Below are 27,438 nucleotides of genomic sequence, written 5' to 3' on the forward strand. Positions count from 1 at the left end.
AGCGTTGTGATTTACATATATATCTATATATAGATGGGGGGGGGGGGGCAGTCCGCACAGGTTTGCTTGAGGCAGCAAAAAGTCTACAACCTGCCCTAGATGTAGACTACCTTCTAAATACATAAAACTGACAGTATACAGTACTGTGGATATTGCTGTGCTACTGCTAATTGTACAAATATGGGGGGGGGGGGGGGTAACAGAAAGCCACTACTTTCCCTATAGCGCTGCACAGGCACACGCTCACATTTTGGGATACCCGGGGAGAAGCAGCAGCTGTGCTTTTTCAAGGTCTGCTCTCAATGTCACCCAGGTAGAGTCACACGGCAGTGGGGAAGGACGCAGTGCCCCGCTTGCTCCATCAGATGGCGCCAGCGAGCAGCAGACGCAGCGCTCCCTCCGTGTCTCTGGGCTCCCTAGCACATCAGCTGCAGCAGAGGAGAGAGGCTGAGCTCCTGAAGGGCATCAGATGAGAGGAGCAGAGGTGTAGAGCGGCAGTCTGCTTCCCTCTCTACATCTTCCTCCGCGCCGAGGCTGCTCTCCTGAGCATGGAAAGCAAATTCAACTCGTCCACCAACAGCAGGGACGAAGGGAACAACGTCTTCCAGGGCAAAGCGGAGAAAAGTCTGACGGCCAGCAGCTCCAGCGTCAAGGAGCATGGCAACTCCGTGTGCTTCAAGGCGGAGGGCGAGGAGCCCGCGGTCGGCTTCGAGGATGCGGACGGGGCCGGCCGGCCATACGGCTTCATGCAGAGACAGTTCAGCTCGCTGCTGCAGCCCGGGGTCAATAAATTCTCCCTCCGCATGTTCGGCAGCCAGAAGGCGGTGGAGAAGGAGCAGGAACGGGTTAAGACTGCAGGCGTGTGGATCATACATCCCTATAGTGACTTCAGGTAAACGGCTAATCTGCGGATCCAGGGCCGGCTAATCCCTCCTATAAATGGGTGGCAGATGCCACAAGTTGCGTGCAATTACTTTGGAAGTGCATGACGGCCAGGCTGTCGCCTTGTGCAATGGGCTGGCGGCTGGGGTGGCCGCTACATTGTTTCCCTCCTCCTCCAGCACATCACACACACACACTCAAGTTTTACTTAAAGGACCATTATCACGAAAAAATTAGGCAGTCAAAAATCTGACAAAACTGACAGGTTTTGGGCCAGTCTATCTCCTCGTGGGGGATTCTCAGGGTTTTCTTTCATTTTAACAGCATTTCTTGAACAGCAGTTGCCAAGTTTAACTGACAAAATTGTGTGGAAGTGAGTAGGGAGGCTGGCTGGTATCTGAGGGCCCTTTTTCATTGGCGAAATTGATGCGATGCATCTACGCATCACTTTCGCCGGTGCCCACGTCACCTCCGCATCTCCCGATGCGGAAGTCAGTTGAAGAGATGGGACGCGGATGCTGCCGTGCCAGAATCTGCAGCATGCTGCAGATTCTCGGATCGCTCCGCACAACATGCACGCAGTGGAAACTATTCCATTGCCATGCATGTGTTTCAGCATACCCACGGTGCAATGCGGCTATGTAACCGCATCGCACCGCTTCTAGTGGAAAAGGCGCCCTTACTATTTTGGCATTTATACTGCTGTTCAGGAAATGCTGTTGAAATCAAAGAAAACACTGAGACTCCCCCATGAAAAGATGGACTTGCCCAAAACCTGTCGGTTCTGTCAGATTTTAACTGCCTACTTTTTTCGCGATAGTGGTCCTTTAATAGAACATCAGGATGTCACACAGAAGGGAATGGGAATGGCACGTAAACTAAAGGGCACCTGAAGGGATAGGGGTATGGAGGCTGCCATATTTATTTCCTTTTAAATAATACCAGTTGCCTGGCTTGTCCTGGTGAATACTTTAAACCAAACAAGTATATGCAGAAGAGATGCTTCTGACAAGATTAGCCCTATGCTTGTTTCAGGTGTATGATTCAGACACTACTGCAGCCAAAGATCAGTAGGATAGTCAGGCAACTGGTATTGTTTTAAAAGGAACAAATATGGCAGCCTCCATATCCCTTTCACGACAGGTTCCCTTTAATCAAAGCTGCAAAGCTTGTCTATAGGATGATAGGTTTCTTGGCGTTCTGTATTAGAATGTTTGCGGTTGCTCTGAGTTCTGTATGTTTGCGGTTTCTCAGTGTTCTAGTAGAATGTTTGCAGTTTCTCTGCGTTGTGTATTACAGTATTTGCATTTTCTCTGTGGCCTGTATTGGAATGGTTGTGGTTTCTCAGCGTGCTGTTTTGTGGTTTCTTGGTGTTCTGTATGCTTCCGGTTTCTCCTCATTTTGTTTTACAATGTTTTGCGGTTCCTCTGCGTTCTGTATTAGAATGTTTCTGGTTCCTCTGCGTTCTGTATTAGAATGTTTGTGGTTCCTTTGCGTTTGTGGTTCCTTTGCATTCTGTATTAGAATGTTTGTGTTTCCTCTGCATTCTGTATTAGAATGTTTGCAGTTTCTCAGCATTCTGTATTAGAATGTTTGCGGTTTCTCAGCATTCTGTATTAGAATGTTTGCGGTTTCACAGCATTCTGTATTAGAATGTTTGCGGTTTCTCAGCATTCTGTATTAGAATGTTGGCGGTTTCTCTGCGTTCTATTAGAATGTTTTTGATTTCTTAGCATTCTGTATTATGTTTGTTAGCACCCTGTATTAGAATATTTGTGGTTTCTTAGCGTTCTCTTATTAGGATGTTTGCGCTTTCTCAGCGTTCTGTGTTGGGATGTGGCGTTTGGAGGGATGCAGCCTGTTGTAGAGCGTGGCACGTTGTGTCTGATCCCTGCTGGGCCTGTACTGGGGATCTGCACAGAGATAAGCCAGGAGCGCACAACGTCTCATCACTTTTATGAACGACCCATATCTGCAGTTTGTGATTTATAGGCTTGACGTAGCAACAATGACCTTGAAACTAGACCATGCTGGCTGTAAGATTCATGCAAAAAGGCCGTGCGTATGATGGGGTGCTATATTATTCATAGTGGCAGTGGGAATGCTCGCAAACACCTGTGCAACTGTCTTGTCTGAAATACATAGCTTCTGACTAGCGCTGCAAAAGTCATTTATTTAATACAAGACATTCCTTGCAGTCTATATTAGTAATCCCATTTCTGTCTTATTTATTCATCTTTCGTTTTCACATTTTGCTATCGATTTATCATCTATTTCTTTGTGTATGTTTCTGTTTGTTTAATTTTCTCATAATTATGCCTCTACCTAGCTATCTATATTTCTTTCTCTTTGCACGCAGTTTCATATTGCTATATCATTTCTCTGTATTTTAAATGTATACATCTTTTATCAGACTGCAGCTTACAGAAGCTCGGGTGACCCAAAACCACTAGGAATTTATAGGGGTATAAAAGAGACTGAAAAGCCCTCCTACTAAAAGGCAATGCTCAGTGTAGTTTTCCTTCTTAAAACAGAAGGTGTTTGCAGCAATTCAGCTTTAAAGGACAACTGACGTGAGAGGGATATGGAGGCTGCCATATTTATTTCCTTTTAAACAATACCGGTTGCCTGGCAGCCCTGTTGATCTATTTGTCTGCAGTAGTGTCTGAATCACGCCAGAAACAAACATGCAGCTAATCCAGTCAGATCTGACTATAATGTCAGAAATACCTGATCTGCTGCAGGCTTGTTCAGGGTCTATGGCTAAAAGTATTAGAGGCAGAGGATCAGCAGGACTGCCAGGTAATGTGCGTTGTTTTAAAGGAAGTACATATGGCAGCCTCCATATCCTTCAGTTGCCCTTTAATTGAGTGATTGTGTTCTCCCACAATGCATTACTACTGAATATGCAAATTATCTCTTATCAGACTGCATGATCTCTCACTCTGTCTGCATTAAAATCTGTCTGTGCCCTATCTATCTATCTATCTATCTATCTATCTATCTATCTATCTATCTATCTATCTATCTATCTGTTGTCATTCTCTCTTATCTATCAGTCTGTGTCTTGCTATATAACTCTGGGCTGGAGGCTGGCCTAGTACATGTCAGAGTTGGAGCGGGTCCCACTGGCTCTGTACAGTTAATAGTGTTTGAGGAGGACATGGCAGTTGTAAGTTGTGGAGGGGAATAGACAGAGTGCTGGTTAGAATGCTGATCTCCAGTGGAGGGAAGGGATGTCGCTGTCCTTGGTGCTGAAAGCAGGATCTCAGCTGTACAGTCTCTGCAATGGGCTCTGTCAGTTCAGCCTCTGAATATAGGCTGGCTGCTGGTGTGACTGTTAGCTTGAAATGTAACAGTTGTGATGCCAGGAAAAAGCTGTTATATTGTGGAAGGCAGAATCCGTATCTCAGAGCCAAGACGGCTGAGGCAGGGATCACACTTGAGCGGGATTGCGTGCATTTTGCCGTGATGCGAAAACACACACAATGCTTTCCTGTAGATATTCATGGTCTAGTGTTACAATGTGCACTTTCCACATGCAGGTAAAGAAACACTGGCTATTGCCGACAGTTAGCTGCTGTCGGCTCGGCTGACATGTGCGGAAAATACAAAGAATTGTCTACAAAAAAAGTGACCATTTTCCCCGGCATGAAGTGTGACACCCCCCCCCCCCCCCACACCTACAGCTGAACCATGCAGGCTAGATGTATTTATGGATATTTTGGCTTTTGCAGACACTGAGGGTGTTTCTGAAACAAACTGTCTGTATCAAATGCTGCAACAAGAAGATGAGCATGGGCAGATATTCTATTATAAACTAATAAGAGATCATAGCATTCTGTTTCTTCTTCACAAACCACTTTGCATCCAGACCTTGTTTCCCCCGAATGGACCAGAGCAGATTTGACATTTTAGCTATGTCCTTATTTAATCAGCAATAACTTTATACCTACTTACGACACCTAAATGATATATCTATCTACCTATCTCTCTCATACACTCACGCACGCACGCACGCACGCACGCACGCACGCACACACACACACACACACACACACACACACACACACTAGCATTTTTACACAAGAACAATTTTGTTTTCTATGCATTTTAATAGGGAAAATAGAAAAAAAATAAAAATAAGTTATTTCTCAGTTTTTACAGTTCCAGTTTAAAAAGAAAAAGCGCTACTGTAGATAAAAAAAAACTAATTTCATTTGGCTGTTTCTTCCGTTTATCACAAAACTTTAATGATGTTCCTATTACGATTTATGATGATGATATTTGATTCTGAAATAAGTCAGTTTTTGCTACATCGTGTACATTTCACTTTGAAGTAAGAAAATAAAGTTATTGTAATAGTAAAAATTAGGGAGAAAATCTATCTGATTGGTGCAGGGGACATATATTCACTTTCACCATATAGTGCTGGGGGATGCACAGGAGTGGGCCACCATATAGTGCTGGGGACATGCACAGGAGCGGGTCACCATATAGTGCTGGGGACATGCACAGGACTGGACCACCATATAGTGCTGGGGACATGCACAGGAGCGGGTCACCATATAGTGCTGGGGACATGCACAGGAGCGGGTCACCATATAGTGCTGGGGGCATGCACAGGAGCGGGTCACCATATAGTGCTGGGGGATGCACAGGAGCGGGTCACCATATAGTGCTGGGGACATGCACAGGAGCGGGTCACCATATAGTGCTGGGGACATGCACAGGAGCGGGTCACCATATAGTGCTGGGGACATGCACAGGAGCGGGTCACCATATAGTGCTGGGGGCATGCACAGGAGCGGGTCACCATATAGTGCTGGGGACATGCACAGGAGCGGGTCACCATATAGTGCTGGGGACATGCACAGGAGCGGGTCACCATATAGTGCTGGGGACATGCACAGGAGCGGGTCACCATATAGTGCTGGGGGCATGCACAGGAGCGGGTCACCATATAGTGCTGGGGACATGCACAGGAGCGGGTCACCATATAGTGCTGGGGACATGCACAGGAGCGGGTCACCATATAGTGCTGGGGGCATGCACAGGAGCGGGTCACCATATAGTGCTGGGGACATGCACAGGAGCGGGTCACCATATAGTGCTGGGGACATGCACAGGAGCGGGTCACCATATAGTGCTGGGGGCATGCACAGGAGCGGGTCACCATATAGTGCTGGGGACATGCACAGGAGCGGGTCACCATATAGTGCTGGGGACATGCACAGGAGCAGGTCACCATATAGTGCTGGGGGCATGCACAGGAGCGGGTCACCATATAGTGCTGGGGACATGCACAGGAGCGGGTCACCATATAGTGCTGGGGACATGCACAGGAGCGGGTCACCATATAGTGCTGGGGGCATGCACAGGAGCGGGTCACCATATAGTGCTGGGGACATGCACAGGAGCGGGTCACCATATAGTGCTGGGGACATGCACAGGAGCGGGTCACCATATAGTGCTGGGGGCATGCACAGGAGCGGGTCACCATATAGTGCTGGGGACATGCACAGGAGCGGGTCACCATATAGTGCTGGGGACATGCACAGGAGCAGGTCACCATATAGTGCTGAGGGCATGCACAGGAGCGGGCCTGATCGTGCACAGCTGTGCATCGGCTACAAGATGTCTGTCTACATCCTGATGGCTTGCCTGTAGTCACAGAGGGCATAGATATACTGTAGCTGAGGCTAAAGCGGTTAATGCTGTTTTATCTGAATCCGCTTTTTATGCATAGCTCACAACTTTCTCTGTTTTGGAAGCAAATCCCCTGTTCCTCTATTTTTTTTTTTTTTTTCAGTGTTCCTCTTTTTGATCTAATGTACAGATCTGCATAAATAAGTGTATTTACCTACAAAAAAAGCAGTTATACTGTGCTAAATTTCTCTAAACACTCCTATAAAGGAAGAAACGATGTGAGTTGAGAAGTGAAAATGTGTCTTTGCCCATATATTCTTTATGGTATGTCTGATGGGAGGTTTGGTAAAAGTGTCACTGTAGGTGTGATGGGGGTGTGGCTGAAAGTGTGGCATGGGTGTGGCTTCTGCAAAGTACATTTGCACTAAAAAGTGTTCCTCTTTCTCCTTTACTTTAAAGTGGACCTGAACACTTGCAGAGAACAGAAGGAATACAGAGAAATGCATCCTGTATGTATTTAGAGAGTTTTGCCTGTCGAATCCTCCCTCATCTGTAATTTGATCCCTCATCTGTGTCAGCTGGCTGCCTTGACAGTGCAGCTGATTTGTAAACGCAGGATGTTAACCCTATGTCTGCTTTCATAAGAGCAGGAAGTACACTGCAGGTTTATTGCAGGATTTGTATTAGCTGTAACAAAGAATTTTTTTTTCTTTAAAATTTATTACGCTGTTGTTTATCTTTTAGAGCAGAGAGAAAGTTCTGAGTTCAGGTCCTCTTTAATGTTAGTTCACACTAGATTCGCAGCCAGAACATTTTGGGTAAGACTGGAGCAGCCTAATAAATATATAAAATGGACTCTGGCTTTATTATTGCCGCAAACACAAGCCCATTTTTCCCTTATACAAGTTTTACTGATACTGCAGCAGATATTCCGACCTGCACAATTGTTTACGGATAGCGGGTGCTTTACCATGTATCTGATCTATGGTACACTTCCTCTGTGCAGACACTGTGAGTACCTCAACGGACCACCAGAGTGGGCACAGCACATGGGATATGCTGCCCGCTCCAGCTGGCTCTGGCCCTATGGGAACTGATCCTTAGTGCACATTTAATAAAGCAATACAAAATGTTATTCTTGTGTATGAAGATCAGTAACGCATGGCAACCAGGCCCTCATGGCCTACAGTGATTGGCTCTGCAACTTGGTTGCTTTGACTGTGAATGATTCATCAAATAGTGACTTCTGGGGAAGTCTCTTGTATTGCTCCTTTTTTTTTTATTCAATTGTCTCGATAAATAAATTCTAAAGCGTCCTAATTTTCGACATTTGCTTACACGGCATACAAAATTGTGGAGTGTTCAGTGATTCTCATTATAAACTGACAATAGTAATAATAATCTCTGCTAGGGTGTGGAATAGTAAGGTAGTTTCATAACCAGGGCTGTGGAGGCGGTACAAAAATAATAATTCGACTCCTCAGCTTATGAAACCTCCGACTCCAGGGATCCAAAAAATGCTCAGATTCCTCGACTTTGACTCCACAACCATTGCAGGGCTATGAAGTGGGTTAAAAAAAATCATCCGACTCCAACTCCACAGTTTATGAAACCTTCAACTCCGATTCCGACTGCAGGTACCCCAAATTGCTCCGACTCCTTGACTCCACAGCCCAGTTCATATCTCTGGTATTTCATCATATTTGTTGGATAACAATTGCCAGGTGGGTAGAGACATATGTAGTGTGTGTTTTTTTGTCTGTTTCTTAGATGGAGTTCTGTAATCATATTCCTATCTGATTCCTTAGTCTTGCAGATAATGGACAAATCTGAGAAAACAATCTAATCGATACATGATTTATTCATTCCAAGCTTGGGTTGTGATTAACTGCATAAAGAACAACAAATAACATTTGTAAATCGCTTTTCTCCCGTGGGACTCAAGCGCATAAGCATGGCTCAGACCAGTATTTGCTTGATTGTTAAATTGTGGAACAGAGGAAGAATTCTATAAGTCTGCAAATGCCAGGCTAAACATGTGGCTTCTCAGTCTGGATTTGAATAACTCAAGGGATGGGGCTGTCTTTACTGGGTGTGGTAGGGAATTCCAAAGGGTAGGGGCAGCATTACAGAAAACTCTAGCACCAAAGGGTTGCACTCTGGGAGTGACTAAGTTTATGCATCCTGCTGATCTGTGGTTGTGAGAGGTGTGGTGCAATGTCAGCAAGTCCTTTATGTATCCAGGGTCCAAATGGTTTAAGGAATTGAATGTCCTATCTTGAAGATCATTCTCCATTTCACAGGTAGCCAGTAAAGAAATGTATTTAAAAAATGCAAGGTGTACTAACTTGGTATTGGGTCTTCTTACTCTGGTGACCTGACATTTGGGTGACTTTTAGCGGTCTGAACGCCATTTTCGCCCCTACGTGGCTTTATTGAATAGAGCGGGAAGTGGCAGAAGCAAGTTGCTTACATCACGCCACCCAGCACAGCTGAGTACTTGAAGCTGTCATATGTCTCAGGTTACATACAAATCAATGTGACACAAATGTTCTATTTTAAAATCGCTGTGATGTGACCAAAATCCCCAGTGTAGCTCAAGACGAAAAATCCACCTTAACGGAGCTTAGCAAATCCTCTTACAAACATGACAGTTATGGGAAATCTCAACTTTTTGGGGGTTAAATGATCCATCCCTGTGTCTCAACTGCCCTGGCTGCGCACATGCTCAGTACAAAAAAGCCAGGGACACACAACCATTCAGTTGATGACGCAGGGACACTTGCATTTTATTGTATAGGATACTTTCAATCAACAAGATTGTAATATGCAAATTAGAGGAGTCAGAGTCGGTGGAATCTTAACTTGAGGAGTCAGAGGATTTTTGTACCGACTCCACAGCCCTGCCCATGATACAGTGCAGTGTCTATGGTATCTGCACTCAGCTGCATAGGTTACACACTGGGGAATAATGAAAGAGAAACAAATCGCTGTAGAAAGAGCTCCCACCAGCTGCATGGCATTACTAGTACAAATTTGTTACATTGCTTAAAGAGACACTGTAACATCAAAAAGTTCCCCTGGGGGGTACTCACCTCGGGAGGGGGAAGCCCCACGGTACCAATGAGGCTTCCCACGCCGTCCTTTGTCACACAGGGGTCTCGCTGCAGCCCTCCGAACAGCGGCCTGACAGATCCGACAGCATGTTTATTATTTACCTTTGCAGGCTCCAACGGGGGAGCTGTTGCGGCTTTCAGCTCCGAAGTAGACGGAAATACCTGATCTCCGTCGGGTCCGCTCTACTGCGCAGGCGCCGGACACTTGCGCCTGCACAGTAGAGCAGACCCGACGACGATCGGGTATTTCCATCTATTTAGGAGCCGAGAGCCGCCACAGCGCCTGCGCAGGAGCCAGGAAGGTGAATAATGTTCGGAGGGCTGCAGCGAGACCCCCATGGGACGGAGGACGGCGTGGGACGCCTCATTGGGACCCTGAGGCTTCCCCCTCCCGAGGTGAGTACCCCCCCAGGGGAACTTTTTGATGTTACAGGTTTTCTTTAAAGTTATGTGGATAAGGACCTTACAAAGTAAACTTGGGGGGCCTACAGGGATGTACCAGAAACCCATATAAAGCATCAAACTTTGAGCTTAATGCAGTATTAAACTCTGACATAATATTCAATAAAAATGTGTTTTCCTTCTTTTTATATCTCCTACAGTTATCATATTTGCTTTTGTGTCTTAAAGGGAACCTAAACTGAGAAGGATATGGATTTTTCCTTTTAAAATAATACCAGTTGCCTGAATCGCCTGCTGATCCTGTGTCTCTAATACTTTTAGCCACAGCCCCTGAACAAGCATGCAGATCAGGTGCTCTGACTGAAGTCAGACTGGATTAGCTGCATGCTTGTTTCAGGGTGTGATTCAGCCACTATTGCAGCCACAGAGATTAGCTGGACTGCCAGGCAACTGGTATTGTTTAACAGGAAACATCCATATCACTCTCAGTTAAGGTTCCCTTTAAGTATTACTATTCATTCAGAAATTACAGGTTCCCAAAGTACAGTTTTATTTGCTCTGAAAGCTGCCATTGCATCTATTCATAACTGGTGTATTTATATTGTAATGTACCCAGCAATGATTTCTGAGCAGTGTATGCGTTCTGGACACATTAGAAGTAGTTTCTGCACTGCCAGGGAATGTTTACATTCCTCTCTGCTACAATTAAGTAAACACAAGATAATGTTATCACCAGTTTGGATGCGGATCTCACCGCAGGGAGCATTCTATTGAAAAAGTAAGTCCTGTGCTTTATTTTGAATGCTGCTCTGCTAAAAAAAATAGTGGTAGTATATTATATGCTGTAAATAATCTTTTAGAACAAAGAAGAAATGCTGGGTTGTATAACACTTTAATGGAAATAAGCCTGTTAAAGTTAGTACGTATTACCACAACGCCACATCAGTTAGACGCTGGAATTAGTCGCTAATTGTAATATATCGGAAATATACCTATCCTGCACCTATCTTAACCTCTTGAGGAACATGGGCTTTACCCCCCCCCCCCCCCCCCCCCAAAGACCAGGCTATTTTTGTTAAAAAAAGGCCACTGCAGCTTTAAGACCAAGCTGCACGACCGCACAACACAGCACACCAGTGATTCCTCCCCCCTTTTCTCCCCACCAACAGAGCTCTCTGTTGGTGGGGTCTGATCGCCCGCCTCCCCCCCCCAGTGTTTGTTTGTTTTGTTTAAATGTTGTCATTTTATTAATAAAACTACCTATTTTTTTCTTTTACGTTTTACCCTCCCTCCCACCCCACAGCCAGCCAATAACGGCGATCGGCTGTCATAGGCTTCTGCCTATGACAGCCGATTGCTCTCTAGTGTCCCATGGGGACAGCCGTGTCACATGGCTGTCCCCAATACAGCGCTGCTGCCGATCGCAGCGCTGTACAATGTAATTAGACGGTGATTCCGCCGTCTAGCAGTCTCCCGAGCGGCTCGGAGACTGCTCCGCCCACTAACAGGAGATGCGCGCGCAGCGTGCGATGTCCTTTACTGCTAGCCCCAAGGACTTTACGCCATTTGGCGTCAGCTGGTCCTGGGGCTGCCGCCGCGGCCACGCCCATTGGCATGACGCGGTCGGCAAGCGGTTAACCTTAACCCTCCAGATTAAGTGCCGAAACTTAATCCCCCCACCTAATGCCTAACCCTAAAACCCCCTAGAGGTGCTGAACCCTAACCCGCCCCCACCTTATGCCTAACCCTAACCACCCTGTAAATGCTTAACCTTAACCTTACCTACTTAAAACTGCCCAACACTAATGTGTAACTCGGAAAGCCCAAACTACCGATAGTTGTAACAGATGGTCTACAAGCATTAAAATTCTATGTAATAGCAGATTGTTTACTACTTGCGTCGGGAGCCCAAATCACCACCTGGGCGCCCAATTGCCAAAATGTATTACAGGCTTGTATGAGAAGCCTACCGGTTGCAGCGCCGAAGCGACCTGATCCAGCCTGGCACACTGCTTTGTAAAGTTGTTTTTTCCTGTTCTTTGCTTTTTATTTAGTATGTTTTCTTGCAGTACTGGGAAGCCAATTTCCTCCTAGTTTCCCCGTAACATCCTGGTCTCCTATAAACAAGCATCATTTATTGCTGTAATGACGAGGCATGCATTATAAACCATGTTGGTGTGACTTCTCCTGCCCTCTCTATCGCACATTGTACAGGTCGGCTCTGCTGCCTCCATAATCATCCCTTCCTAATAAACACAATCTCAGCTTTCTCTCTGCTGGGAGGAAGCGCTGTGTGCAGAGTGCTGTCACACTTCCTGGAGGTGACCGATCCTGCTCAATCAGCCCAGATGACCTTAATATACGCTATACCGCAGGAAGCAGCCGGACGTTTCTCGTGGCGGGGATTTAATGGCCGTACTGTCCTCTTCATTTGAACTTTGGCTTCTCATTGGTGTCGGTAGTAAAAAATAATGAGCATGAGCTAAAAAAGAAAAAAAAAGTCACTGTGTGACTGCGAGGAGGGGGCAGGAGCAGACACGGTGGGTTTCATGCCTGGGCTTCGTTGCTATTCATACAATATTCATACTCCAATCTAAAACCAACAATTCCTGATGGATTTGGTAATAGAGTTTAGTCTAAAGAGGAACTTTAGCGAAAAGGGGAAAAAATAAATCCATGCATTGCAAAGTGAGAAGTTAAAACATAGATCAAGAAATGATTGATATTCACCATGTAATTTGTTCATTTTGTTTGGTCCACAATCGGCCTGTGTGTCTTCATCTTTACTACTGGCAGACAACCAACAGCCGTTATCTATAACCACACCCCCTGACAATGCGATAGGCTAAAAGCTTTTTTTGTTTTAATAGATATTATATATAATAAAGATATTATATATATATATAATAGATAGTGATTAAAAAACAAAAATCTACTTACCGGGGGCTTCCTTCAGCCCCTGGCAGCCGTCCTGTGCCCTCGCCACAGCTCTGGTGGCTCTTGGTCTCCTCTGGTGCGCTTCAGTGTGCAGCTCATGAAGTCGCACTGACATCATCCGGACTGTACTGCGCAGGTGCAGAGCTAATGTGCTATGTGAAGTACAGTCCGGATGAAGTCAGCGTAACTCCTTGAACTGCCCGCTCAAGCGCAGTAAACATCTTTTACCGGATGGAACCCTGGGCAATTGGCGAAGAGTGGAGCCGCGGCAAAGGGTACAGGATGGTTGCAAGGGGCTGGTGGAAGCCCGAGGTAAGTAGATTTTTGTTTTTTATTCACCTCGGACCTTCCCTTTAAGGGTAAATTTTAAATAGCAGCCGTGACAATTCTGCCTTGCTGAACTGAAAAACAAACTGAAGTAATAATGACTCTTTGAACTTTCCAGCACTAAAACCTTATCAGAAGCCTCTTCACACTCAGAGAAAGCTATTTTGGCCTCTATTTACTTTTCAGGAAACTGACTGAATTCCACAAGCAGTTCAACAAATTTATTTGAATAAACAACACTTGCTGTACAGGAAAACAGAAAGGCCTGGGGCTCACCAGAGTGCTTTTAGCAGCAATGCATGCTTTCTAGGAATGGCCGGGGATTCCAAAAGTGTTTTGCTGCTGAAAGTGAATGGCCATGATTCTACTGGAGCCTTTGCCCTGTATGCAACAGTTTTAAACCTGTTTCATAATAAAAAGCAGGGCCCAAAATCACTTTCCATTAAATCATTTTACAGATCGCTCCGTTTTTTTTTAAAGCAAAACCACTGTCAAAAATGCTAGCGTTTTGCAATTGCTTGTGGATCCCAGGCCCAAAGGGACTTCAGACAATTTCTTAGAAGGGCTAGTACTGTTTGTATCTATCTCATCTTGTTGCATGTCACTTCAGGTGTGCCTTAAAACATGACTGTTCACAAGCTATATTTAGAGATCAAAATTGTTCTGCCATTACAAAGTTCTGATTTACTTTTTTTTTTTTTTTTTTTTAAGTTTTACTTTTTTTCTTTGTTGAGTTCTTTTGATGTTTCCAGAATCACCCAATTACTCTGGAATTAGGTGCAGCTCTATTTGCTATATGTAAATTCCTTCAGCTCTACGGGGTAACATTATATTTTATTTCTGTCTGCAGTGGAATTGAAACTCTTACTAAGCAATCAAGGAACGCAGGTCTCCTCAGTACCCCTGGGTTGTATAATATAATTTTGACACAACTGCATCATATAATTTAATCTCTGGATAATTGCATATTTCTAGGCTCGGCTGTAATTGAACCATTTCTTTCCAGAATAAATGCTATTTACCTTGTGAACAGCTTCACTGGGAGAGATGCAAATGGTTACCTTCCATTTCCTTCTGAACTGCAGCTTATAGTAGCTTTGTAAGGTTTTTTACTTCTTTTTAACAGTACTTTGTCTTTTTCTTAAAAAAACAAACAAACTCAACTTACTTTACTTTTCTCCAACTGTATAAGCAGACAGAGGCGCCAAAAGGATAAAATATTCTAAAAGGTTTAAAATGATAGGAGGCAGAGGTGAGCTTACCTCCTCCAAGCAGACACACACGAGTATTGTGTATATTCAAAACAACAAACATGTATTTATATACTCCAGAAAGTGCTTCGCGTTTCGCGGGCATCTCCCGCTTCATCAGGCAATAGCAACGGAGCATACAACTCAAATGGGTCTAGTGCAAAGCTCAGCGCTTTTTGAGTTTTATGCTCCGTTTCTATTGCCTCATGAAGCGGAAGATGCCTGCGAAACGAATTGCACTTGCACTTTCTGGAGTATATTGATACATTTTTATTGTTTTGAATATACATAACACTTGTGTGTGTCTGCTTGGAGGAGGTAGGTCCACCTCTGCCTCCTCATTTTAAACGTTTTACAATATTTTATCCTTTTGGCGCCTGTCTGCTTATACAGTTCCTGAATCCACCCTTGGTGGAGGGGTGTTGCTCCTTATTTCCTATCTACAGAGAGGGACTTCTTAATCCTGAGTGGGGACAGGTCTAATCTCCTCACCTACTGATATAGTAGCTGTACATTGCTATAGAATCACAACGCTGCTCACAAGGAGGCTGCCGCCTCAAAAATTGTTGAAAGCATGTATCCAGACTGGACAAAATCTGAAACGTGTATAGAGGATTCCCTCGCTGCAATCTTGCTTAGGGGTATCCCATGGATAGGTAAGGGCTGTCGTGGTGTCCTGACAGACCTACCCTTTCTTTCCCTGGAAGTATTAGATATGTGGGATAAATGTTTTTACAACTTACAGTTATCCTCATCCAATGGACCCTTATGCCCTCTATTTGGCAACCCTTCTTTCCCTTCTGGTTTGACGAATCAAAAAGTTCTGACTTGGTTTAGGAAAGCATGGCCTCAACTACTGCATATATGCCCAGCCCCAGCTTAGCACTGGCGGAAGGTTTTCACCCTCACACATAAACTATCCATCTCCTCCTGGTTGCAGGAGTGTAACTACAAAATCTTATCTAACTGGTATTTATGTCCAGTGGCTTTGGCACAGATCTACCCATCTGTTTCTGATGTTTGCTGGTGCTTTCTGATGGACAAGGGCTCCCAGAAGCATATATTATTGGGACTGTGGAAAAGTACAACCCTTTTGGCAATTGATTTCAATTTGCTACCAAAGGACTTTGCTTTCTCTTATCGACGAACCCTGGAAGCAGCTTTGTTGTCCATGTTCCCAGGTTCCATTCCAAGATCTAAACAATCCCTCCTGAGGCATTTGTGTCGGCCGCCAGAGCTACTATAGCACGACTATGGAAATCCACGAGGCTTCCTTCTTTAGCGTTGTGGTTGGTGGCAATGGATGAAATCTTTTATATGGAACAGTTTTTGTTTCCTCCGACAGTAATAAGATGGATAAGTTCACAGAATTGTGGTTCAGTTGGGTTGAGTTTAAGGAGTCTGATGATTTCATGGGACTTCTTGCTCAGCCCTAAATATGACTCGTAGACGAGGTGCTTTGCTTAATTGTTATTCCTCCTTTCCTTCCCTATTTGATGCTCTGTTGTGAGACCCTACAGGAATGACAGGGGCTCAGGGATCTGAGCAGTGAGAACATTATTACATGAGAGACTCTTACTACCATTTGGCCTCAGTGACTTGGTGTAACGCATGTTTGCTGGTATAATAGTTCACTAAGGTTTCAATTTTGGGATTCTGGTTATATTTGGTATGCATTTTTTCTGTTGCGTCTGGTAGGGCTGCTGTTGAGTTTACGTTGATTTACTGTATTCCACTTAATGGACTAAGTTTCATGTTTAATAATGCTCTACAATGTTGTGGATACCTGATATTTTTTCATAAATCTGGGTTTACGAGTGGTATGCTTGTATCTTGGGTTCATACTACAAGTTACTGTATGGTTTTCGCATTTACAAAGCTGTTTCACCTGTTTTCCTCTGTTTTCACCTTATCTATGGTACTTTTTTTAAGCTCCCAAATAGCAAATATATAATATTATTAAGGTAAGAAAAGTAATACTGCTAACACCTGGTCTTTCTGTAAGTATTTTAGATGTTCAGATGATTTTAATAAAGTCCTTAATGGTTCTTCATTAAATTGTGTGACACCTGGGCCTTGGGGTTGGGAGGATTTTTTGGTTGATGTGGTTTTCTAGTATTTAGCTCTACTATGAGCCTTTGATAAAGATGTATGGCTTGACCTAGGATACCACGTATAGGGGTACGGCGGGTGGGTTGAGGGCAGAGCCGGGACAAGGTCCTCTAGCACCCAAGGCTGAGACACCAGAGTGCGCCCCTCCATCCCTCCCACCCCAGCCGTCACACACTGATTGCTATTAGACTAAAAGGCGCCCGAGGGCCCCCAGCATCTTAATCTCTAGTTATCTGGCTTGTAGTCACTGCTATGTATTCCCTTTTCTTATTTCTCTCTGCTTCAAACACAATAGGGAAATGATAGCTGAGTGAGTTGTGCGCCTCTCCTCACCCTGTGCCCTGAGGTTGGAGCCTCTCTCGCCTCTGCCTCAGCCCGGCCCTGGTTGATGGAAGGGGGAGTTACTGTTAAAACATTTTTTTTGCCAACTTTTGCCTGTCAATTTATAGCACCGATGGATAACATTGTGTATTTGTGATGTATTCTTGATAGATGATTCTTTTTATTATCCTGTATACGCTTTTTTTCTAGCCTTGTGGCCGAACTGGCGTTATATGTACACTTCTCTTTACAGCAGATGTGAGAGTTGACACAATGTGGAAGTTCATTCAATCTATGTATGCTTTCTATGATTGTATCTACTGTCCTTTATAGATCCTTTACATGAATATGGTTATTCGCTGTATGGTGGTTACACTTTTTCGCAAATAAAGAGAATTTAAAAAAAAAATACTGAAATGAAGTTAATCAGGAACAACTTACTTTGAGTGATTATTGTGCTTGTAAATGTGCTGATAGGTTATTTTTATCAATTAGGTGATAAATAATTTATGAGTTTTGTGAATAGAGCACATTGTGGGATTTTTATTTTGCTGTTTCATTTTGTGCAGTGTTGTTTGTATTTGATACGTACTGATTGCTTGTATCATCTCATGGTTGTTTCAATACCGCTATATGGAAATGTCCACGTTGATATGTATCATTGATGTTTTTTCTTTTATTTTGTGTACGTTAATCTTTCTAATAAATAGATTTAAGGGAAATGCAACGCTGCCAAAATTATGATATTGCACGTTAGACAACTTGTTACAATGCATACAGTGAAGCTAACAGTACCACTGAAAGTATGCTTCACTGCTACTGTGAACGCACAGGTTACCCTGTAACAGAACTCAGCGCATCACTAACAATGTGCTAGCCCCATAGGAATATTATTGCATCGATTTGTGATGCGATGATATTGTCTGTTGCAACCAGGGCTGTGGAGTCGGGACAAAAATCATCCGACACCATCTCCTCAGTTTATGAAACCACCGACTCCAACTCTGACTCCAAGTACCCAAAATTGCTCCGACTCCTCGACTCGGACTCCAGCTCCACAGCTCTGGTTGCACCGCAAGGGGCACAGCGTGCAAGGAGTCTAAGGGCTAGTACACACTGCAGAGCTTTTCCGGCAGGCATACATGAAACAAAGTCGCCTTAGTTAAAATTACAGATAATCTACTACCGAATTATATATTTACCGATCTTTTCCCATGACTAAACCTAACCCTACTCTCACACAGAACCCTCCCTTTACCGATGCCTAACGCAGAACCCTCTCTCTACTGATCCCTAACACAGAACCGTCCCTCTACCTATGCCTAACCCCTGGTGTTGCCTAACCTTTAACCATCCCCCTGGTGGCGCCTAACCCGCCCCCTCCCCCCTGCCGCAAAAATGCAATATGTGACATTGAGAGTAAAGTTGGGTGCAGGGAGGCACCTGATAAAATAGCGGGCGTGGAGTTTTCCTGCTATGCAAATTGTGGCTATGATGGCGGAAAGACTTGTGCCCCCTATTTTATCTGCGCCCAATTTTCCTCTCTTTGCCACAAATCTTGGCTTTTATAACAGGAGCCCACGGCGTAGCCCCTTTTTTCCTAGGCAACTGTGGTGCCTTTTTTCCTGTTTTGCTTTTCAGTGCTTTACTGATCGTCTGCTACTGCAACAGAATTGGAAATATTTTTAATAACCTTAAATAACAAATATTTATAAATCCAGAACTGTTTCTCAGATAATTGTCATAATAAATAATAGCATATACTGTAATAGCAGCTCTTGGCTTGTATTCTCTCTGCAGTACACACTATCCAGAAAGTCTGTCTTCCTGCATGAGCTCTGGCTACTTATTTTCGACAGTGAGACTAATGCGATGACAGGGCAACAAACTTTGACAATCACATCTGACAATATCTATATTCTATATACACAGAATACAGATGGGCAACCTGAAACGTGGTTTACCATTAAGCTTTGCAGTGTATGGATGTAAATTGAAGGAATTGCTTCAGCCAATGTGGAGTTTGACTATTAAGAAAAGCTTAAGTTTCCCAGCAACAAATGAAAACTACTTTTAAAAAAATACAATTTACATATCATTGTAGCAAGCAAGAGGGCTGATTCGCTAAATGTTAACACGCTCATCGTTAAGTTAATTTTACCACCGTACGCTATGCGCGGTCCTGTCAGCTGTCACTAGCGCATCCACTACTAGGTTAATTAACGTATCAGACTACAAACACATCACGCGGCACTTCTAAGGATCACGCGTAACTTCAGAGCACACGCTATGCTCACAGGAAGGTGCGTAGTGTGCGCTTGTTAAAATGAACTGCTGCAAGGGAAATTGGGCATCATGGAGCAGAACTGGATCATTAACAAGGTAAACCATAGGTGCCCAGGGCCTGGTGAGTGTCTGTGGGGCCTGGCCAGCACCCCTTTTGACTCCATCTCTGCCCTTAGAGTGCACACATGGCAGATTAGAGAAAAAAACAAAACAGAAATTTACCTAAGAAAAGGGAGTCTTCTGGACCGAACACAATGACCAGGAGATAAAGAACAAGGCCAATTACGGGAGTATGGAGGCTGACGCCGGTGCACAGGGGGTGCGGTAAAAGTCTCTGTACAACTTTCCAAACACACAGCAGGCGTCTTTTTAAAGTATTTTAAGCGTTAAAGTATCCTTTAAAGCGGGATTGTCACCATAAAAATCAAATTTCAGCAGCAACTGGTCTGAGTGTATTATGTGATAAAGATGCTAATCCTGCATTCAAAACTTTTTCTGCTGTTATGGTTTGGAGTTATCACATACCTTAGAAGCACTGGACCTAAGCCATTGCCAAACAGTTGCATGCTGGGGGTTCTTTTTATCTATAATATATTCCTCCTCTTCGCTTTATTTCCCCGTTTAGCTGCCTAGCTGGAGCACGATCCTCTGCTCACTTGTGTTTACAATCAAGGCTAAGGAGACTGAGTGGATTGAAGGAGAAAATAAAAAAAGTTAAGGGAAGACATGACATCAGTATTTAGCCTCAAGCTGTAGGCAAAAGACATGGTTTCCATCAGGAACAGAATTCTCTTCCTTTACTATATAATTTAATATATAATTCACTGAAATCAAACTTGGACATTACACTACATGTTAGATAATGAAGAAAACCGAGAGCCCAATATGGTGCAGTATGTTAGGATGATTTGAGTAAATGGTTGTGAGAAAGTGAGAAAAGTTTATACTCACAAACATGGGTTACCATTCAGGCAACCACTATAAAGGCAGGTGAGGAGATTAGGCCTGTCCTCACTCAGGGCTAAGATGTCGCTCTCTGTAGTAATGAAACAAAGGGGTAGTACCCCCCTCCACCAGGAGTGGACACAGTGTATTTGATTGTTAAACATAGGCGCCAGCAGGATAAAAATTCATAAAATATTTAAAATTGCTTGGAGGAAGTGGTAGGCTTGCCTCCCAAAAGCAGACAAGACATCCTGTTTTTTTGTATATAAATTAACACAAGCCCGCTTCATCAGGCAATTTTTGCCTGATGAAGCGGGCTTGACCTGCGAAACGCATTGCATTTCTGTCTGGGGTACCGTATAATAAATGTTAATTTATATACAAAAAAACAGGATGTCTTGTCTGCTTTTGGGAGGCAACCCCACCACTTGCTCCAAACAATTTTAAATATTTTATGAATTTTTATCCTGCTGGTGCCTCTGTTCAACAATCAATTACACTACATGTGTTATGTAAGTAGATAAAGTTGGCTGATGGTGTAATGGTTAAGGGCTCTGCCTCTGACACCGGAGACCAGGGTTCGAATCTCGGCTCTGCCTGTTCAGTAAGCCAGCACTAACTCAGTAGGAGACCTTTGGCAAGTCTCCCTTACACTGCTACTGCCAATAGAGCGTGCCCTAGTGGCTGCTGCTCTACTCTGGCGCTTTGAGTCCGCAAGGAGAAAAGCGCAATATAAATGTTATTTGTCTGTCTTGTACTTATATGTGTGTTTTTCCCCCTGACATAGTATGGCTAATCCTTCTGCTTTAAGTATCTCTCTTCTGTGCTCCCGGCCGCCTCGAGTTCTCTTTTAGAAAAAGATGGGTGGTTAGCAGGTGGGGGGAGTACAAAGCTGCTATTTTGTGCATGGTCTCATTTCGCTTTATTCAGTCTCAGGCATAGATAAGCAGCTCAGTAAGCGGTTGGTTCCAATCCTAGGCAGGGTGGGAAAGGCCTTGTGGCAGCTCACTTTTACACTGCGATGTTTCTTGTTCCAGTGTAGAAAAAAAGAGCAAATGTATTCTACGCTGAGATGAAATCTGCTGCTGGAGCCTCTAGTTTTGTGGTGACATTTAGCAGCAAATGTCACGCTGCCCGCACGTTTGCTGTACTCGCCGGCACAAACACTAAGGCTCGGTCTGTCCAGGGTCCCTGTGGGTTGTACGCTCTCTATTGCATACACACAACAAACCCCAAGACAAACAATGACCTTGCAGAGCCTGCACAGTGCATCCAGCTATTTCTGTTACCGCTGCGGCAGGGCGGGAAAGCAAGAGGTTTGGGGTGGAAGAATTGGATAATCATGTTTTCAGTGCATAGCTGAGTATCGATTATATGACTGCATTATGTTTGCTTTCATAACACCACCGAGAAATGTAAGATGCTGGAGATATTCAGTGTCCTCTACAGCAGAATAACAGATGGGTGTAAATAAGAACGCTCGGATCAGACTACAGCTTCCGGCTGTCACCTTTTGCAGTCAGTGATTGAACAAACAGAAGTGGACAAAGTTGCTGTTAGCCTTCCACTAAGAAAGGATGAAGCCACAGTTGCCTCTGAAATAACTGACAAAAGTAATTAGTAGTGGTGATCATAACGAGTAGCTACGAGTCCTTAGCTACTCAGAATCAAAATTAAAATGAGATGGGGCTGCCCGCGGCTGAGGGGGATTTGCCCAATGCGTCTGCCTTAGATGATGCGCTCCATTCGAGTCCTACGTTCCACGTCACTCCCATGCTTCCGTCTTCAACCAGGTCACATTTGTGTTACTTTAGCTGGAAACAGTAAATTCGGGCGCCTGAGGCTAGTGGACAAATCGGGCGCCGCCATTCACTCCTATAATAAATATCGTTTAATGGGCGCCCGATAGGAAAAAAGGGCGCCGGAGAAAATTAACGTTTTAAAAGCGGCGCCCGGAGACTTAATGTTTTATTACTGTTTCTCATGATTACACATTATTTAATGATTTATACATTTTTAAATTTTATTTTTAAACGAAAAACAGTACAATATTTTTTTTCAAACATTATTTTTGAACGAAAAACAGTACATTTCTTTTTTTTATAACATTATTTTTAAACAAAAAAACCAACAGGGGGGTCTTAAGTTTAGGCACCAACAGGGGGGTCTTAGGTTTAGGCACCAACAGGGGGTCTTAGGTTTAGGCACCAAAAGGGGGGTCTTAGGTTTAGGCACCAACAGGGGGGTCTTAGGTTTAGGCACCAACAGGGGGTCTTAGGTTTAGGCACCAACAGGGGGGTCTTAGGTTTAGGCACCAACAGGGGGGTCTTAGGTTTAGGCACTAACAGGGGGGTCTTAGGTTTAGGCACCAACAGGGGGGTCTTAGGTTTAGGCACTAACAGGGGGGTCTAGGGGTTAGGGGTAGGTACAGGGAGGGTTACTTAGGCACCAACAGGGGGGGTCTTAGGTTTAGGCATCAACAGGGGGGTCTAGGGGTTAGGGGTAGGTACAGAGAGGGTTACTTAGTAATTTTTTTTTTTAAACGTTATTATACGGTTCACTATTTAAACGAAAGATTTACGTTTTTACAATTGCCGATTTAATGCACATTATTTAATGATTTATAACTTTAAAAACCATTAATTTTAAACGGAAAACAGTACAATATTTTTTTAAACGTTATCCATGCTTATCGTTAAAAACCTGGCGCCCTTTTTTCCCAGCGCCCCTTTTTAACGTACGCACTTTAGCTTGCCTTTAAAGTGGACCTGAACTCTTGCACTGGAGAGAAGGAAAACACAGAGAAATCCACCCTGTGTCCCTGTTGTGTGTTTATAATGAACAGCCTGTCTAAGGGCATGTACACACTGGCTGCATTGCGCTGCGTTTTTAAAATCGCAGTCACAGTGACTGCTGAGCTTTGCATTTTAGAAGGGTGGGAAAAATGCAATGCATGCGATTTTTCATTGCGTTATTTAGGTAAATAATCAGGAAACCAGGAAAATATAGCCTCAACAAAATCGCAATTTCATCGCAAACGCAAAAAATTGCAAGTAGAATTTTGATGTATTATTATTATTTATTAGATTTATATAGCGCCAACATATTACGCAGCGCTGTACAATAAATAAATTTCAAAACGCAGTTGCATCGCACTGTGTTTGCAATTGGCAATTTTCAGTGTGTACAGGCCCCAATTCTCCCTTCTCTGCAAGTAATGAGCCAGTGTAATTTGAGCTGTCAGCTGTCTGCTGAGTGGACCAAGTTGTGAGCTAATGTGTAAGCACAGGAGGTTAACCTTGTCTGTGCTCCCAGCAAACCAGTAGGTAACTCCACTGCGGCATCTATTAGGCTTAGTTCACATCTAAAATCGAAATAGCTGACGGCCGGGGTTTTTCGATTTTTTTTTTTTGCACGTTTTTTTTCTCCTCCCGTCACTTAGCTGCGCGCTGTGATTTTTTTAGGGAAGTGGAATTTTATTTTTTCAAATGCCTGGACTTATTTAAGTAGCTTTATAAGCTGTAACAAGGATATTTTTTTTATTTTAAAAGTTATTATGCTGTTGCTTATCTTTTATTTATTTAATATTCATGTCAAAGGAGTATATCAATATGATTTATTAAATTATGGGCTTCTAAATAGTGATGGACGCAAATTGAAAAAATGCACCTTTATTTCCAAATAAAATATTGTCGCCATACATTGTGATAGGGACATAATTTTAACGGTGTAATACCCGGGACATATGGGCAAATACAATACGTGAGTTTTAATTATGGAGGCATGTATTATTTTAAAACTAATGGCTGAAAACTGAGAAATAATGAATTTTTTCCGTTTTTTCTTATTCTTCCTGTTAAAATGCATTTACAGTAAAGTGGCTCTTAGCAAAATGTACCACCCAAAGAAAGCCTAATTGGTGGCGGAAAAAACAAGATCGTGTCACTTCATTGTGATGAGTAGTAGCGATAAAGTTATTTTAAAATGAATAGGAGGTGAAAGTTGCTCAGATGTAAAAAATTTTCAACCCTGTAGGCTGAAGTGGTTAATGCATGGTAATTGCTGATGTCCTTTAATATGGTAGTACACTTCAGTAATGCCAGCCAGTGTACTGCTGTAAATAAAGTAGTCTGGCACCTGCATGGCTGTTCTGGGTTAGTAAGCTTCACATGCTGTCTCTGCCAGGCTGTTGGACTGTAAGCTCCCCTTCAGCAGAAACTATTTGTCTCTGGAAAGTGCTGCAGCAAGTGATGGTCATGTATGAATAAATGTCATGAAAACGATCAGTGTTTCCATAGCAACATCCCACGTCTTAAATGCAGTTACAATGTGGCTACATTGTTTTGTTTCAATGCCATCGTCACCTCTGCTGGTTGCTTTTTATTGCTTATGTTAGAAAACAATCATCAACATAAAACACATTCTTATGAACAGTTAAAGGGTCAGACCACTGAAGACAGTTATTTCATGTTTGTACAGACGCTGGCAGGCTGAAACACTGAGCAGATTCATGGCAAAGACTCTGTTGTTATTATTGCATATTTATATAGTGCTGCTATCTTCTACAGCAACTCTACTAAGTGCATGTAGTCTAAGTGTCACTAACTCTTCTTCTGGTCATGTCACTAAGTGTCCCTCTAGTCATGTCATTGTGTCCCTCTAGTCATGTCACTGTGTCCCTCTAGTCATGTCACTGTGTCCCTCTAGTCATGTCACTGTGTCCCTCTAGTCATGTCACTGTGTCCCTCTAGTCATGTAACTAACTGTCCCTCTGGTCATGTCACTAAGTGTCCCTCTGGTCATGTCACTAAGTGTCCCTCTGGTCATGTCACTAAGTGTCCCTCTGGTCATGTCACTAAGTGTCCCTCTGGTCGTGTCACTAAGTGTCCCTCTGGTCGTGTCACTAAGTGTCCCTCTGGTCATGTCACTAACTGTCCCTCTGGTCATGTCACTAAGTGTCCCTCTGGTCATGTCACTAAGTGTCACTCTGGTCCTGTCACTAAGTGTCCCTCTGGTCGTGTCACTAAGTGTCCCTCTAGTCATGTCACTAACTGTCCCTCTGGTCATGTCACTAACTGTCCCTCTGGTCATGTCACTAAGTGTCCCTCTGGTCATGTCACTAAGTGTCCCTCTGGTCGTGTCACTAAGTGTCCCTCTAGTCATGTCACTAACTGTCCCTCTGGTCATGTCACTAACTGTCCCTCTGGTCATGTCACTAAGTGTCCCTCTGGTCATGTCACTAAGTGTCCCTCTGGTCATGTCACTAAGTGTCCCTCTGGTCGTGTCACTAAGTGTCCCTCTAGTCATGTGACTAACTGTCCCTCTGGTCATGTCACTAACTGTCCCTCTGGTCATGTCACTAAATGTCCCTCTAGTCATGTCACAAAGAGTCCCTCTGGTTATGTCACTAACTGTCCCTCTGGTCATGTCACTAAGTGTCCCTCTAGTCATGTCACTAAGTGTCCCTCTAGTCATGTCACTAAGTGTCCTTCTGGTTATGTCACTAACTCTCCTTCTGGTCATGTCACTAAGTGTACCTCTAGTCATGTCACTAAGTGTCCCTCTAGTCATGTCACAAAGTGTCCCTGTGGTCCTGTCACTAAGTGTCCCTGTGATCACGTCACTAAGTGTCCCTTGCCCGTGCTGTCCCCCGGTAGCTTTGGGATCAGTGAACGGAAACATTGTTTCCGATCTGTGTCCTCAGCTGAAAAACCGAAGCGCTCTTACTAGAGGCTTCAGTCTTTCTGCAAATAAAATTTTCCGCGTCCTCCTTGTGCTTCCGGTGATTGAGAAGCACAAGGAGAAAAAAATCAACTCAAGGTGGCCAAATAGTAAAACTACATCTACATATTTTTTACATTACAATTTACACATATAATAACATAAAAAATTAACTGTTTATTTCCCACACCAAAATATTACCCAAATAAAATGTTTAATGGAAAAAAATTCCAAACATTTTTACAAATAAATAACTGCAAAGTGGTGTGTGCATAATTATTCGGCCCCCTTTGATTTGAGTGCAGTCAGTTGCCTATAGACATTGCCTGATGAGTGCTAATGACTAAATAGAGTGCACCTGTGTGTAATCTAATGTCAGTACAAATACAGCTGCTCTGTGAGGGCCTCAGAGGTTGTCTAAGAGAATATTGGGAGCAACAACACCGTGAAGTCCAAAGAACACACAAGACAGGTCAATGATCAAGTTATTGAGAAATTTAAAGCAGGCTTAGGCTACAAAAAGATTTCCAAAGCCTTGAACATCCCACGGAGCACTGTTCAAGCGATCATTCAGAAATGGAAGGAGTATGGCACAACTGTAAACCTACCAAGACAAGGCCATCCACCTAAACTCACAGGCCGAATAAGGAGAGCGCTGATCAGAAATGCAGTCAAGAGGCCCCTGGTGACTCTGGACGAGCTGCAGAGTTCTACAGCTCAGGTGGGGGAATCTGTCTATAGGACAACTATTAGTCATGCACTGTACAAAGTTGGCCTTTATGGAAGAGTGGCAAGAAGAAAGGCAATGTTAACAGAAAGCATAAGAAGTCCCGTTTGCAGTTTGCCACAAGCCATGTGGGGGACACAGCAACCATGTGGAAGAAGGTGCTCTGGTCAAATGAGACCAAAATGGAACTTTTTGGCCAAAATGCAAAACGCTATGTGTGGCGGAAAACTAACACTGCACATCACTCTGAACACACCATCCCCACTGTCAAATATGGTGTTGGCAGCATCATGCTCGGGGGGGGGGGGGGGTGCATCTCTTCAGCAGGGACAGGGAAGCTGGTCAGAGTTGATGGGAAGATGGATGGAGCCAAATACAGGGCAAACTTGGAAGAAAACCTCTTGGAGACTGCAAAAGACTTGAGACTGGGGCGGAGGTTCACCTTCCAGCAGGACAATGACCCTAAACATAAAGCCAGGGCAACAATGGAATGGTTTAAAACAAAACATATCTATGTGTTAGAATGGCCCAGTCAAAGTCCAGATCTAAATCCAATCGAGAATCTGTGGCAAGATCTGAAAACTGCTGTTCACAAACGCTGTCCATCTAATCTGACTGAGCTGGAGCTGTTTTGCAAAGAAGAATGGGCAAGGATTTCAGTCTCTAGATGTGCAAAGCTGGTAGAGACGTACCCTAACAGACTGGCAGCTGTAATTGCAGCAAAAGGTGGTTCTATAAAGGATTGACTCAGGGGGCCGAATAA

At 43.8% G+C, this 27,438-nt stretch overlaps 1 protein-coding gene across 1 annotated transcript in view; it reads left to right on the forward strand.

The window, feature by feature from the left end:
* Nucleotides 1-414: 414 nt before the first annotated feature.
* HCN1 (hyperpolarization activated cyclic nucleotide gated potassium channel 1) overlaps nucleotides 415-27,438 on the forward strand; it is a 537,736-nt gene continuing 510,712 nt past the window's right edge. The window contains exon 1 of the mRNA XM_068249552.1: nucleotides 415-892. Within this exon, the coding sequence (XP_068105653.1) occupies nucleotides 549-892 (344 nt within the window). The 5' untranslated portion in view covers nucleotides 415-548. The remainder of the gene's footprint in view (nucleotides 893-27,438) is intronic.

This window comes from Hyperolius riggenbachi, chromosome 1, assembly GCF_040937935.1.
Source record: "Hyperolius riggenbachi isolate aHypRig1 chromosome 1, aHypRig1.pri, whole genome shotgun sequence".
In the NCBI taxonomy this organism is placed as follows: domain Eukaryota; kingdom Metazoa; phylum Chordata; class Amphibia; order Anura; family Hyperoliidae; genus Hyperolius; species Hyperolius riggenbachi.